This window comes from Ursus arctos, unplaced genomic scaffold, assembly GCF_023065955.2.
Source record: "Ursus arctos isolate Adak ecotype North America unplaced genomic scaffold, UrsArc2.0 scaffold_4, whole genome shotgun sequence".
In the NCBI taxonomy this organism is placed as follows: domain Eukaryota; kingdom Metazoa; phylum Chordata; class Mammalia; order Carnivora; family Ursidae; genus Ursus; species Ursus arctos.
The window spans coordinates 93,837,792-93,852,666 of NW_026623056.1; the positions used below are offsets into that span (position 1 = coordinate 93,837,792).

Sequence of the window (14,875 nt, forward strand, 5' to 3'; positions counted from 1 at the left end):
TCCAGGGGGCTGCTCTGCACACAGCGCCCTGCTGCCCTGGGGGGCTTCGTCCGGCCACACTGACCCGAGCGCTGAGCCATTCCTGGGGGGCACTGAGGTGCTGGGTGAGAGAGGGGCTGCTTTTTCTTGTAGACTTTCAGGTTTCAGTCCTGGGAAACACAGGTTGGGTCACAGGGCGCGACCTGGGTCATGCCACCAGCAGGAGACCCGTGTGTTGGTCGGTGCCTCATTGAAAGTTGGTGCTGGGGGTAGGGGGCTGCGGACGGTGCTGGGCTGCTGGGATGGAGCCTCGGTGCTCATAGATGCCCAGAGTCCTGACAGTATCACCAAGTTGGGGGGCCAACAGCTGCTCCCCGAGGCTCTGGTTGGAGCTGCCCAGGTTAAGTCATTGGACCTCCTGGCCTGACTCAGCCCCGATGGGGCGTTCGGGCCTGGGCACTGCCGTGGCTGCAGAGGCTGGATTCTGTGACCCGGACCCAGCGTTGATTAGATGAGGCGGTTTGCATGGACCGTAAGGAGCGGCTTTGGGCTTGGGGCCTCGGGGACCAAGGAAATGTAGCAGCTGCCCCAGTGATTTTAGATGGGTGTCCCTGGCTTCTCTGTCCCCATGGGCGACATGGGGTGATTGTCCAACTTCCGCAACAAGTCCCGACTCCAGTGGCACGAGCCAGACAGGACCCTTGACACGGAGCTCCCATCGGAGCCCCAGGGTGCAGACCCTGCAGCGTGTGTCCCCCAGGAGCTGGGCTGGGGAAGGGGCCTGTTGTAACCACGGCCGGAGGAGCGGTCAAGGGGAAGCTGATCCACACCGTGGTGCTTTCTGAGGGCTGTTGTCTGTGTATGAGCACGCATGTGTGTGTGCGGGGACGTACGTACACATGTGAGTTTGCATATGAACATTGCATGAGCATGCATGTGCGAGTGTGAGTGTAAATTGTGTGCACACGCATGCACACGTATGTGAGTGTGCGTGAGTGAGCATGTATGTGTGCACGGGATCGTGCACGCATGTGCACGCGTAGGCCTGAGTGCGTGAGATGCGTGTGGAGGAGGCTCGCATGGCAGCGCCATGGCGGGTTGCTCCCAGGGGGAGCGGAGTCCCGGGGGCTGAGCCGCACCAGCGTGTTCCGAACCGGTAGACGGTCTGATGCATCAGCAGTTCCTGGAGGTGATGGAAGCCTCTGGAAGGTGGCAGGACGGGCGAGGTCTGGAGTAGGAGGGTGTGGGTGGGGCGTGGAGGGTGGAGGGGTGCCCTGCTGGGTTGCGCTGTGGGCACGAATGTGGGGGCAGCTGCTGTCCCTCCTCGTGCAGCCTTGGTCCCTGCTCCTGGCTCGGCGTGGGAGGCCGAGCCAGGGGGTACAGGACCGGCCGCACCGGCGAGTGGCGCCAGGGAGTAGCTGAGGGCCCGGGGCCACCTGGAGGGACAAGGGAGCCACCCTCGGACAGACTCACCCAGGTGCACGGGAGAAGGGAGGGGGCCTTTGGGACTTCTGTCCTGAGATTTCCAGAGACACTTTTAAGCATAAAATCATATTAGTGAATTTTCAAGCAAAGAGACGATTCTCTGGGCATTTCTAAGAATTCTGAGCATTGCAGGGATTAACGCTGGGAACGAGGCCTAGCTGAGGCACAGATGTTTGCATATGGAATGCCCCCCTTTGCAGAGGGGACACAGTGTTCCTCTTCCCTGAAACCCGAGTTCTGACCCGAACAGCCGGGCCCTGCCCTTTGGACGTAGCTGAGTGATTGCATCCTCAGTGCTCCGAGCTGGGGACAGTTGGGGACACGTCATAGTGGCTACACTGCTGAACCCAGCCCCGGGGTGGGGTTGGGCTGAGACCCTTGCCAGAGCCTGGGGACGACGGGTGTTGAGGGGACGTGGGAGCTGGTGTAGAATGTGTTGGTGAAACGAGTGTGCATGATGGTGTGAGTGGACGTGAGCGTGCGCGGACCAGCCGGGGTGTCTGTGGGTGTGCTGGATGCCTTCTGGCTCTGCCTCCTCTGGGCTGTCCGCCGTGAGCCAGGCACAGTCTCTGTGCCTCAGTTGTTCATTCGTAAGCGAGCTGGCGGCTGTGTCCCGCGAGGTTCGTGGGGTAAAGGCAGAGCGCTGGCCCGTGTTTGGCGGGCTGTGCTGGCTGAGCTTTATAGATGGCCCCATTGGGGTGTTCAGGACGGGAGGGAAGGCCCTCGGGGTCCTCGTGGGGGTGGGGAAGCCCATGCACCTGCACCCCTGCGGCCCGGGGACCCGCCCTGGAAGAGGCCCCAGCACCCAGCCCCTCCCCGTGTGCCCAGGAGCGCAGAGCGTCCGCTCTACACACGGTCCGGGCTGTGGGGCGGGGGTGCTGGGGAGACCCCTGTCTGCCTGGATCCTGCGGCTGCCGGTGGCAGCTCCGGTGTCGATTAGCCCCGTCACCCTCCCCTGCCTTCACGGACCCCAGCCGCTGCGGCGTTCTGTCCCTTCAGCAGCTCTGGCGTGAACCTGGAAACCCTCAGGCCCGTGTGGAGCGTGACTGGCACCCAGCATGCGGGCTCCGGCCAGAGGGAGAGAGGGGCGTGCCGCGGCGCCGTGTGTCCGTGCAGGTGGGAGCCTGGCCCCGGGGCTGTGTGGACCACCCAGCGTCAGGGTCTCGGCTGGTGAATGTCCAGAGGCAACGCTTGTTCCACAAGAATTGGAATGGTGAGCCTTTTTAAGTCTGGTTTTGCCACAGATTGGTGGCCCCGGGCCAGGCTCTTCAGGGCTGTTCTCCGCTGCAGGGTCTCCGAGAGCAAGTGGGCCAGGGCTGCCCGCAGCGGCCCGCAGTGCCCAGCCCTGCCCTGCCCTGCCCCAAGCAGGCACCTGCCCTAGGGCACGGGTCAGGGGCTTTCTCTCGACCGCAGCTCCTGGAGGAGCCCGGCGTGGGGGTCAGCGGAGGGAGGGGGCAGTGCGCAGAAGCAGGGACCGTCTCCCTCTTGCAGTCTGTGGCTGCTGCAAACACAGGGGTGGGGGGTACTGCCTGTCACCTGATCTAGAGGTTTGTGTCTTTTCCCTTTGGTGAGAACAGGAAGGTGGAGGAAAGAGCCTTCGGGCAACAGGAGAGGGGGAGCGGCTGAGGGCCTGTGGGCGGGGAGGGCGGAGCCAGGCTGGCCCGCCCCAGGACGGGACAGGACGCAGACACCGCCCGGCTCTGTGAGCACACAGCACTGATGGCTCGCCACCCCGGCAGCCGCCTCGGCCCGTTGCTGCTGCTCGTGTATTGCCTCGCGGCCGCCCAGGCCAACCTTCTGAACTTGAACTGGCTGTGGTCCACTGGGACCGACGGGCCCACAGCCGGACTGGTCTCTGAGTCCCCAGGGAGCCCACATGTGCAGCCCAGAGAGGACACCACCACACATGTGGCCCTGCAGCATGGCCCCACGGAGCAGGGGAGGGCCCCTGCCAGCTCCGAGCTCCCCGTGGAGAGGCTGGAGACTAGCCAGGGCAGGGCCTCCGCCACGGGCCCGGACTTGAAGGAGGAGAACATCGCCGGCGTGGGAGCCAAGATCCTGAATGTGGCTCAGGGCATCCGGAGCTTTGTCCAGCTGTGGGATGACAGCACTCCCACCACGAACTCCCCCGGGGCAGAGACGGCAGCCCCTACGACCCCCACGGCCCCCCTCACCCTGCCCGGGCCCTCCAGCCCCCCCCCGGAGAACGGGACCGCTCTCTGGCTGGGCAGTGGGACCCTGAGCTCTTGGGGCTCCCAGAGGATCGAGGCCGGCACCCAGCCAGTGCCCACCCAGCCGCCTCACTTCCCGGGCGGGCCCTCGGTGCCACCACCATCTCCAGGTAGAGCTGCTCTGTCCTCTGCGCCAGGTGGGGCCCCTCCCTGGGGCAGCCAGCGGTCCCCGGGGCGGCCCCGGGATCTGGACAGCGGAGGACTCCCGGCCGCAGCAGCCCGTCCGGGCCAGCAGCACCAGCTCCCTGACATCCTCAGGCGCACGCCACATCTGCTTCCCCTGGTGACGGGTCCCCTGGGTGCCCTCGCTGCCCCCTCAGCTCTCTCCTCTGGCCCCCCCACCCTGGTGTCCCGGATCCCACTCTCAGCTATAACGGGGGACAGGGGTGCTTGGTCTGCTCCCGTGGCTGACTCTGTGGGGCCTGGTCTCGCTAACAACTCTGCACTGCTTGGGGCGGACCCGCTGACCCCCGCCGGGCAGCCCGTCCACGCCGCTGGCCGCTGCCTGCCCCTGTCTCCCTCCCTGCCGGTCTGCAGCCACCTGGGCATCAGGCACTCCTGGCTGCCCAACCACCTGCACCACGGGACCAGTGAGGAGGTGCGGGCTGCCGCCCGGGCGTGGGGGGGCCTCCTCCAGACGCACTGCCACCGCTTCCTCGCCTGGTTCTTCTGCCTGCTGCTGGCTCCGCCCTGCGGCGCCCGCCCGCCGCCCGCACCTCCTCCCTGCCGCCAGTTCTGCGAGGCCCTGGAGGACGCGTGCTGGAGCCACCTGGACGGGGGCGGGCTGCCGGTCACCTGCGCCTCGCTCCCGGCCCAGGAGGACGGCTTCTGCGTGTTCATTGGGCCGGGTGCAGGTAACTGGCAGGCCCTCCTCCCTGCCCTGTCCCTCTGTCCTGCCAGGTGAGCTCGGCCGGGCTGCTGTGAACCCGGCACAGAGGCCCCCGCCCCCCTGCGACGCTGAGCGGGAGGCAGAGGGGGCGTGATGCTGCCTTCACAGGGGGAAGGCTGAGCTCCGCAGTGGGGTGAGGGCTCGAGACCCTGGCTCTGTGCGTGACGATGGCCAGCTCTCAGCAGCAACCCTCCTGAGCCTTGTGGCTCCTTCAGTCCTGCACACGGCTCTGAGATAGCCCATTACACCCACAGTCAGGAGGGCAGGCTGAGGCATGGAGCGGTGACCTGACCTGTCTGTGAGCTCTGGGGGCCACTCCTGGGCCTCACCCCCAGCCTGAACTGTGCCCCCGTCGCCATCTGGTAGGCAGGGGACAGGGCAGGGCCGTAGCCTAAGAGCGGCCCCGCCAGCTGCCTCTACGTCACCGGGTGGGCCTCTGAGCTGTGTGCCTGTTCCCACCGCATTCCAGGTCTCAGCCCCATTCCAGTGGGTCTGTGTGTCCTGCTCCCCTCCCCTCCCCTCTTCTTCCCTCCCCTCCCCTCAACCTGCTTCAGTCCCTAGGGTCATTGGGCTTTGGAGCTGGGCTGCTGGGGGTGGACCCCAAGATGGGAGTGTCACCTGCTGGGCCCCTGGGGGATGTGCATGCGTGAGTTCCGGGCCCTGTGCCCAGCTCCACGGAGGAAAGGAATGGGAGGGGATGGAGGGAAGGGGCTATGGTTGCTGCAGTCAGGCCAACGGGGAGTGGCCAGAAGGTCATGTGGCAGCCCACACGGGGCGGCTCTGGGAGTCCCGGTGCGCAGAGCCGGGGGGCTGGGAGCTGGGGCCCAGTGGGGAGGCAGGGCCCGCACCCAGGGCTGTTGGTGCAGTGGGCTCGACGTCATCCATGGGGCCGTGGCAGCCTCTGTGAGCTGTTTGTTTGCACGCTTGCTGGGCGCCCAGAACACCTGATGCTGGGCTAGCAGGGCCTCCTCGAGGGTCTGTGCTGCGTCCACTAAGTGTGTGGGGCGGGGGCTCCCGCCAGCAGGGCCCGGGGCAGCTCGAGCAGAGCCCACCTCCTCCACGGGGGTCGGGGAGGGCCAGGCCTGCCCACGTGTCTTGCCCACCCAGGGCCTGTACGCACGGGGGTCCTGCTGTTGGGTCTAGCATGTCTCCTCGGGTTGGGGGCTCGGCCACCCTGGATGCGGTCTGGGAGCTGGTGCAGAGTGGTTCTCATGCGGCCCAGGCAGGGTGGTGTGGGGTGTGGACTCTCTCTAACCACAGCTGCCTTGCTCAGCCGAGTGGCCTGAGAGGGAGTTCTTACTGGACATCTGCACACATTGGCGGGGTCCCCAGGCTGTCAGGGAAGCCGTGTTCCCGGCAGAGCCCTGGGGGACCCTTCTGTCAGTGCTAACTGCCCACGCCCCCTCAGGCCACAGGTGGGGGTCAGGCATTCATCACACCGAGGATCCTTCCTGGGTGCGGCCTGGCTGGGGAGGGTCCCAGGGGAGCCAGGGCTGGGGGCTGGGAGCATTATCCATCCTCTGGCCTCTCAGCTGGGGAATCCCCGCTGCTAGGCCCCTGGGCCTTTCCATCCCCACCTGATGGGGGCGGCAGGGCAGGGGAGGCCCTGATCAGGAGGGAAGGGGTGAGGGCACCCCAGCCCCTCCTCCATGTTGGTGACTTGTCCCCGGTGACGAGTGTGCGTGTCTGGGCTGAGCGAGGGCCTTGGGCTGCCTGGGTATTGGGAAGCTGGGAGTGGGGAGGTAATGGAGGGGTCAGGTTCTCTGTAGGGGAAGGAGGCCCAAAGGGCCGTGCTGCTTCCTTCCCTGGACCCAGCCAGAGCTGCCCACAGAGGCTTCCTGCCAAGGCAGCACCATTTCTGACCCTTCGGTCGAGGGTGTCCTGCACGGGGGCCCCAGGCTCCAGGGTGGAGATGGCGCCCGCTCCCCTCACACTGGGTCAGTGGGGTGTGGACAGGTCACTGGTAAGGCCGCAGCTTTGTCCAGCCTGCTGGACGTGCCCTTCCTTACCTGCTTCCCTCCTGTCCACACAGGGAGAGTGGGTGGGGGAGGGGCTGACGTGGCCCTGGGCAGGGGGGCAGTGCAGCCACTGGTTGCGGCCAGGGAGGTGGTCAAGAGGAGAGGGCTGCTAGGGGAACCCCCATGCTGCTCCTGGAGCCAGCCACGGGTTAGCACGCTGCTGGGGACCCGGTGCCATCTCTATGTGGGGGCTTGTCCCTCAGGCCCCAGAGAAAAGCAAGTAGGGCCCTTACACAGGGGAGGGTCAGCCAGCAGGGGGACTGTCCCCCTGGGGAAGGGGGCACCAAGTGGGGGACAGTGATGGGCAGCCTGGGCTTTGCTTTCTATGCACATTTCCTGATGTCCCTGGGAAGGACGGTGAAGGCAGATCATGGTCTGGGCCTGGGAGCAGGTGTTATTTCTGTCTGCAGGGGAGAAACTGAGGTCTAGTGGGGGTAAAGACGTGTGGGCCTCATGGCTAGCAAGAGGGAGCCAGGAGGTGGACGTGGGCAGTCTAGCTCCGGGCCTGGACGTAAGTGCCCCACGAATGCCGGACAAGCAGAGCCCCAGGCCGTGGGGACCCTGGCTGGCTGGTGGGGTCTCGTCACTGTGATGGTTCTGAGGCCGGCCCTGTCTTCTGGGGAGGATGCCCAGCCCGTCCGTCATGCACCCGCCGAGCGCTCATGCTTCCCAGCCGCTGGGTTTCCATCTACCGCCTTGAATGAACTGTGAATTCAGAAACAGTAAATGTTGTTGCAATACTTCAGTGACGAGGTTTCCGCCTCACTCTGATGTGAGAAGGTGAGACCACCTTCATGGGAAGGTACTTAGGCTTGCCTCCCACCGCTTGGCAACCTACAAGTACTATCTGAGGACACGGGCTGAGCTCTTACCAAGGCGCCAGCTGGCTTCGGCTTTCTCGCTGGGATGTCAGGTGTCCAGAGCAGCGGATGAGATTGTCTGCAGGTAAGGAGACACACGGCCTTGGAATGGGGTTTCCTTGACCATACTCCCCGTCAGCATCCAGCTCACCATTGTCTCTAGTGATTATTCCTTCCTGCTCTGAGGAAGGCTGACGTGGGACATCGTGCAGACAAGAGCTCACCTTCGGCCTCACTGAGGAGGAGCAAGATGGTGGCTGTGATTATGCCCGTGCAGTGGCAGGTTGGACTTTCCACGTGGGAGCCATCTCCCTGACAGTCTGCTTCGCCTTGGTGAAGGAGCTGTTCATTCTGCCACAGGAAAGTCATCTTTGACAGCTTTCAGTTTCAATTGAGAAATCAAGTCTTAAACTGCTGTTACTATTATATATCATGTGAGAAGCTAGCCCACCCAGCCTCCTTCATCCATCCACCCACCCATCCATCCTTCCCTCCTTCCATCCATCCATCCATCCATCCACCCAAACTTCCATCCATCCATCCACCCATCCCCCATCCTTCCATCCATCCAACCATCTATCCACCCATCCCCCATCCTTCCATCCATCCAACCATCTATCCACCCATCCCCCGTCCTTCCATCCATCCATCCATCCATCCCCGTCCTTCCATCCATCCATCCATCTATCCATCCATCCATCCATCCACAGATCCATCCATCCATCCACTCACCCAGCATCCATCCATTCATCCATCCATCTATCCACAGATCCAAGCATCCATCCATCCACACATCCATCCATCCATCCATCCATCCATCCATCCATCCATCCACCTATCCACCTACCCATCTGGATATTGGATCAGGTTTACCGTGTTAGAATGTGATTGTCACATGTAATATGTGGTTTGTTTTTGTCTTGTCTCGAAACGTGTCTGGAGAGGACCCACCAACCAGTGGTAGAGGCAGAGGCTCAGCTTTGCACTGTTGAGTTTTGTGTGTCAGGGATTCCGGTGTAGGATCTTGTTTGTGATCATTTCCCGTCCTGAGGTCTGGTCCAGCCTCTCCCCCACTGCCATGCTGGTTTCCCTTGAAGTTCTTTTTCTGATCTCCTGATTCTTGGAGTACATGGAAGGCTCAGTAGCCACTCCTTCTCCTATGGCCATGCACCCAGAGAGGCTTGCCTCGTGACTGGGAAGGCTGCGCTGTGGGCACTGCCTCGTCCACTCCAAGCTACATGGCCAGTGTTCCAGGGGCCCCACCATGCCTTCGAAGTATGTAAAACTGCTCAGGGACCCCTGCCTCCATACACTGCTCCTTTGCCAGCCATCTGTGGGCAGCCCCACTTGGAAGGACCAGGTTCTGCAGACATGTGGCCTCAGTTCTGTGGAGGAGAGAGTGTGCAGAGCAGCCAGTGCTTAGAGTGAATCTTCCTTCCCCAAACCCACAAATTCTGGCCCTGGGGGGACTGCCTTTGCCTGCCACTCTCATCCCTGAGGACCACTCTGCCCCATCATCTTGTCCTCTGCCGCTTCTCTCCTGGGTTACATTTTTACCCCAGAACTAGCTCGTGAATGCATAGGCATCGAGATCAGAGCTTTGCAAGAGAGGGCTGAACACAGCGTCCAAGCCCCCCTCACTGCTGGGATGGGGCATCTTTCCCGTTCCCTCTGTGGCTTTGCATGAATGTGTGGATGTGAGTTTCCTGTGGCTGCTGTGACAAATGACCACAAAAGTAGTGGCTTAAAATAATACAGATGTGTAACCTTACAGTTCTAGAGGTCAGAAGTCCGAAATCAGTCTCACTGGGCTAAAATTAAGATGTTTGTCTGCAAGGCTGTGTTCCTTCTGGGGGCTGCAGGAAAGAGTGCCCCCGCCTTTTCTAGCTTCTGGGGGCCGCCAGTGTGTCCTTGGCTGGGAGACACACATGCTTTTGAGGATGTATGTCATTAGATTTGGTTAACCTCCCCATCTGGAGCCCTAACATTAATTGCATCTGCGAAGTACCATTTGCAGGTTCTAGACATTGCGGAATGGACATGCCGGGCGTGTCTCCTGCTTACCACGGTGTGTGCGTGCGTGTGCCTGTGTGTGTCCTCATGCACGCACACTCTTGATCCTTGCTTTGCATACATGGGCTCACATTCTGTGTACCCAAAAGTCCCTCTTTTCTTTGGGAACGGGTCTCAGAAATGTTCAGTGTCACTATGGGAGACCCTCTTTCTCGTGTGGTTCTGGTTTGTCCTCCGTCCCTCCTCAAAGGCAGACCTTCAGGTGTTTGCAGCCTCTTGTAACACATGATGCCATAGTTCCCATCTTCTCGACCTGTTTGTCCTGTCCCTGCAGGCCTTGATTTGGGCTCCAGGTGACAGCAGTGTTTGGACTTGGCCTTGGTGTGTTAAACCTCCACCGAAGGATGAAGATTTATTTATTTTAGAGAGAGAGAAAGACCACACATGTGGGTGGAGTGGCAGGGGGAGAGGGAGAGAATCCTCAAGCAGACTCCATGCTGAGCACAGAGCTTGATGTGGGGCTCAATTCTAGGACCCTGAGATCAGGACCTAAGCTTGAAACCAAGAGTTGGACACTCAACCAACTGAGCCACCCAGGTGCCCCGAGATGTTTCTTAAAATGTTCTCAGTATATTTTCTTTTCTGATATCAACATTAGGTTCTCCACTCACCCCGGACATTTTTTACTTTTTGGTTGTGACTCTATGTAATAAAGGGACAGGTGCAGAGCTTTCTTCAAACACTTTATTAGGTTCAAGAAGTCTCTGCACATCTGTCTCACTGAAGGTGTTGTGTTCTATTCTAGCAGGAGACTGGGATGAGACAGTGTCTCGTGGTCTGCAACACGAATGAGGACCTTCTCCACTTTTTGATGTGTGTATTGGGGGCACCATTGTTGGGTGCATGTGGCTGATACCTGGCTCGTCACATCTCAGTGAGCTGTCAAAAAGCATCACCTCCTTGTCCCACTTGCCCCTTCCCCCCACCCATGCACAGCCTCCCCCACTGTCCACATCCCGCACCTCAGTTGTGCATCTGTGACCATGAATGGACCTGCACCGACACGTCGCCATCACCCAGAGTCCATCGTGTACGTGAGGTTCCCTCTCGGCGGTGTGCGTTCCGTGTAATGACAGGCATCCACCGCTACGGCATCGTACAGAGTAGTCTGCCCTCTAAGTCTCCTGTGCTCCTCCTCTTCATCCCTCCTCCCCACCACCCCTGCAGCCACGGACCCGTCACCGTCTCCACAGCCGTGCCTTCGCCGCAGAGTCCTGTCGCTGGAGTCACACAGGACGCGGCCTTCCCAGACCGGCTCCCGTCCCTTAGCAATTCGCGCTTACGGTCCCTCCGTGTCTCCTTGTGGCGTGATGGCTCATTTCCTCTCAGCGCTGGATACTCTCCCGTTGACCGGATGGACAGTTCCGGTGTCCGTCCACCCGCTGAAGAGCACCTTGGTGGCTTCCGAGTATGACAGTTACGCGTGACGCTGCCGTAAGCGTGCGTGTGCAGGTTTTTGTGTGGACGTGTGTTCTCACCTCCTCTGGGGAAACACCGGGGAGCGTGATCGCGGGGTCGCGTGGAAGAGCGTGTTCCGTGTGGTGAGAAACCACCAGACCGCCTTCCGAGGCGGCCGCGCCCTCTGCTTTCCCAGCCGCCGTGAGTGAGCGCTCCTGCCGCGCCACGTCCTCGCCGGCACTCGCCGGTGTCCATGTTCCGGGTTGTGGCCGTTCTCGTAGGTGTGCAGCGGTGTCATCGCTGCTTTAATTTTCAGCTCCCCGGTGACCTGTGACGTGGGGCAGCTTTACTTACTGCCCACTTGTGTGTCTGCTCTGTTCAGGCCTTTGGTCCATTTTTAAAAAGATGGCTTGTGTTTTATTGTTGAGTTTTCAGAGTTCTTCATATATTGTAGATAACTGTCCTTGATCAGAGGCGTCTTTTGCAAATGTTTCCTCCCAGTCTGTGGCTTGTCTTCTCACTCTCCTGACATGGTGTTTCACAGAACACCATGTTCAAGTTTTAACAAAATCCAGCTCATCAGTTCCTTCTTTCTTGGATTGTATCTTTGGTGCTGTATCTAAAAAGTCATCGTCCTATCCAGGGTCCCCTAGGATTTCTTCTCTGTTGTCTTCTACAAGTTGTACAGTTTTGCACTTAGCGTGTGATCCATTGTGAGTTAATTGTGAAGCGTGTAAGGTCTGTGTTAGGTTAACTTTTTGCCTGTGGACGTCCCGTTGTTCCAGCCCCACTGGTTGACGAGACGATCTTTGCTCCATTGATCGCCTTGCTCCTTTGACAAGGATCCATTAACTCTGTTTATGTGGCTCTATTTCTGGGCTCTCTGTTCTGTTCCATTTATCTGTTTTTCTGTTCCTTTTCCAATACCACACTCTATTGATCACTGTCGCTTTATAGTGACTCCTGAAGTCGGATAGTGTCGGTCCTCCAACTTTGTTCTTTTCCAACTTTGTGTTGGCTACTCTGGGTCTTTTCCCTCTCACATAAACTTTAGAATCAGTTTGTCAATATCCACAAAATAACTTGGTGGGATTTGACTGGAACTGCACTGAATCTACAGACCAAGGTAGGAAGAACTGACATTTTGACAATATTGAGTCTTTCTATCCATGAACATGGACTATCCCTGCATTTATTTAGTCCTTTGATTTATTTCAGCAGAGTTTTGCAGTTTTCCTCATATAGGTATTGTACATGTATTCGTTATATTTATACCTAAATAATTAGTTTGTGGGAACGCTAATGTAAATGGTATTGTGTTCTTAATTTCAAATTCTGCTTGTTCGTTACTGGTGTATAGGAAAGTGATTGAATTTTGTGTATTAACCTTGCATCCTACAACCTTGCTATAATGACTTAATTGTTCCAGGAGGTTTTTGTTTTGTTTTGTTTTTGTCAATTCTTTTGTATTTGCTACATAGATGATCATGTCATCTACAAATAGTTTTATCTTTTTCTTCCCAATCTGTGTACTTTTATTTCCTGTTCTTGCCTTATTGCATTAGTGAGAACCTCTAGCATGGATGCTGAAAAGGAGTGATGAGAAAGACATCCTTACCTCGTACCTGATCTTAGCGTGAAGGCTTCACGTTTCTCACCACTAAGTGTGATATGAGTTGTAGGGGTGTTTTGTTCCTTCATCAAATGGAGGAAATTCTGTTTTATTCCTAGTTTACTGAGAGTTTTTACCATGAATGAGTGTTGGATTTTGTCGAATGCTTTTTCATCATCTATTGATATGATTTCGTTATTCTTTTTGGTTAGTGTGTTGACGAGATGGAATCCATTAATTGAGTTTTGAATATTGAACTAGCCTTACGTACCTAGGATAAATTCCACTTGGTCATGGCTGGCCTGTTTGGTGAAAGGGAAACTGACTTCAGCTAGGCAAGTCCCCTGATTCCTTAATCCAAGGTGAGTGTGGACCAACAAGTGTGGACAACAAAGATGTCACCCGCTATGTTCCCATGAAGGTATTTTTCTAAACTCTCAGAGCATGGCATGGGCATTTGCTTTTTGGAGAGATCTTGATTTCCTGCCCATGACAGCTGGGCCAGTGTCTCTAGTGCAGCAGCTGCCAGAAGGTCTACAGGGAGGTGACCCCATCCTCCACTCGGTGCCTGTAACTGGAGAATGGACCGGTGATTTTAGGACCATGGCATTTGGAGGCTTACTCCCAATGGGAACCATGAGAAATATCATGGAGAGGAAGGGGCTGCCTGTGCTTCACTGGGGTCCCTGGGCCTGCCCTTGGACCATGCTGTTGTCTTTCAGCCCAGGACATCAATGGCTGCTGCCTCTTGCATTCTAAATTAATCTGGAAAACTTCTAGCTGCCTGGGAGGAAGGGCAGTGGTGGGCATATCCATGTTTCACTTTGGGGAAAGCTAAGTCAGGACAGCAGGGCCACTGACATGGAGGTGAGAGTCCGGTTTTCTAATCTTAGAGCATCTCCCTAGGTGTACTCTCAGGCCCTGGGAACTTCTGATATGAAGGGACCGTCATAGCAGCTACTGTCTTGGTGGACACGTAGCAGTGTCTGTCTTTGAGCATCAGGTAACCACCATCTTCCCAGAGCTTACATCTTCTAGGTCCCTCTGCTCCCTAGCACTGAGGCCAGGCTATTGTTGCAACGAGGCCGCTGTCGGCACTGCACTTGGCTGCTCCCCACTTCCCATCTGCATGAGGGTCTTACCTGCAAGGGATGGGGGAGCCCTGGCTTGCTGGTGGTGCTGCCTACAGGGTGGGAAGTCAGGGCCATGCAGAGCTGAGATGCCCACCGCTGCCCCAAGGGAACCAGCCCTGGGGGGTACCCGAAGTGCCTGTCCTCGTGTGGGTGGCTTCTGTCTCTCCTCCGTTTTCATTTTTTGTTCTCAAAGAGCTCTTTGAAAGACAAAACTTGCCTTAGGAAGTTGGGGTTTGGCTTCGCTTCCCTCTGCTCTGACCTGGCCTGCTGCTCAGGGCCAGACCCCAGGTACTCCCCCTTCCCCCCCACATTCACACTCACTGCCACAGTCTCACACATTCATACACACAGTCACCACCTTGCTCAGGACACCCGCTCGTCGGCAGCCCCTTCCCAGAAGAGCGTCTCCTCCCATGTAATTCTCACCTTGGAGATAGATCACAGCCAGACTGCAGGTGGGGGTCTTGAGAGAAGAGGCTTTGGGTTGGGGCCTTTGGCTGGACTGTGGCCCCAAAGTCCCGGCTCCAGCTTGTAAACTGGGTGTCCACACAGGAAATCACCAAGTACCGGTCTGTCCTTGACTTGGTGGTTGCCCCATCCTGTGTCCAGTAGCGACTGCACTCCCTGGACAGAGAGGTAGACCCTGCCCTCTGCCCCAGCAGCTGACCCTCCTGGCCAAGATCGTAAGGCTGCCGGTGGCCTCCGCGTGCCCGGGAAGCGCTCTCCTCCGTGCTACACCCGAGGCAGGTCCCATGCGTGGTCAAGTCAGGCCCTGCTGGGGCCCAGGACCAGCGTCATGGAGAGCAGGGCCTGTGTCCCTCCCACAGCAGCCTCTGGTCCCACCTGGAAGGACAAGAGATGAGATAGAACACGGGGCACCATGGCTGTGTCCCCGGCCTAGACTCGAGCCACCTCCAGCTGGTGGGAGGACACGGGGGAGGAGGGCAGACGGGGGCTCCTGAGAGACTGAACCAGTGGGGCTGGGACTCCAAGGGGTGTTGGAGAGGAAGGTGGGGCCACCCAGTGTGAGCATCGGTCGGTGAAGGAACCGGGGTCTGTCCTCTGCCACTGCAGGTCAGGGTGGCTGTGGCGGCCCAGCGTGGACACGGTGGGAGGGGGCCCCGAGGAAGCCCCCGACAACGCGGGGGCACTTGGGTAGGATTGGCTGTATTACGAGTGTGAGCGCAGGCCCGAACC

General features: G+C 58.7%; 1 protein-coding gene across 5 annotated transcripts in view; it reads left to right on the plus strand.

Moving 5' to 3' along the window:
• COL18A1 (collagen type XVIII alpha 1 chain) overlaps positions 1-14,875 on the plus strand; it is an 88,112-nt gene that overhangs the window by 37,710 nt on the left and 35,527 nt on the right. The window contains exon 1 of one of the 5 annotated variants that reach the window (XM_026516982.4): positions 3,145-4,549. The exons of 1 other annotated variant lie outside the window; for it this stretch is intronic. In XM_026516982.4, coding sequence (XP_026372767.2) covers positions 3,184-4,549 — 1,366 coding nt within the window. In that variant the 5' untranslated portion in view covers positions 3,145-3,183. Of the gene's footprint in view, positions 1-3,144; positions 4,550-14,875 lie in introns of those variants that run through there. 3 more of the 5 variants (XM_026517622.4, XM_026518352.4, XM_026519004.4) reach the window with 3 other exon arrangements.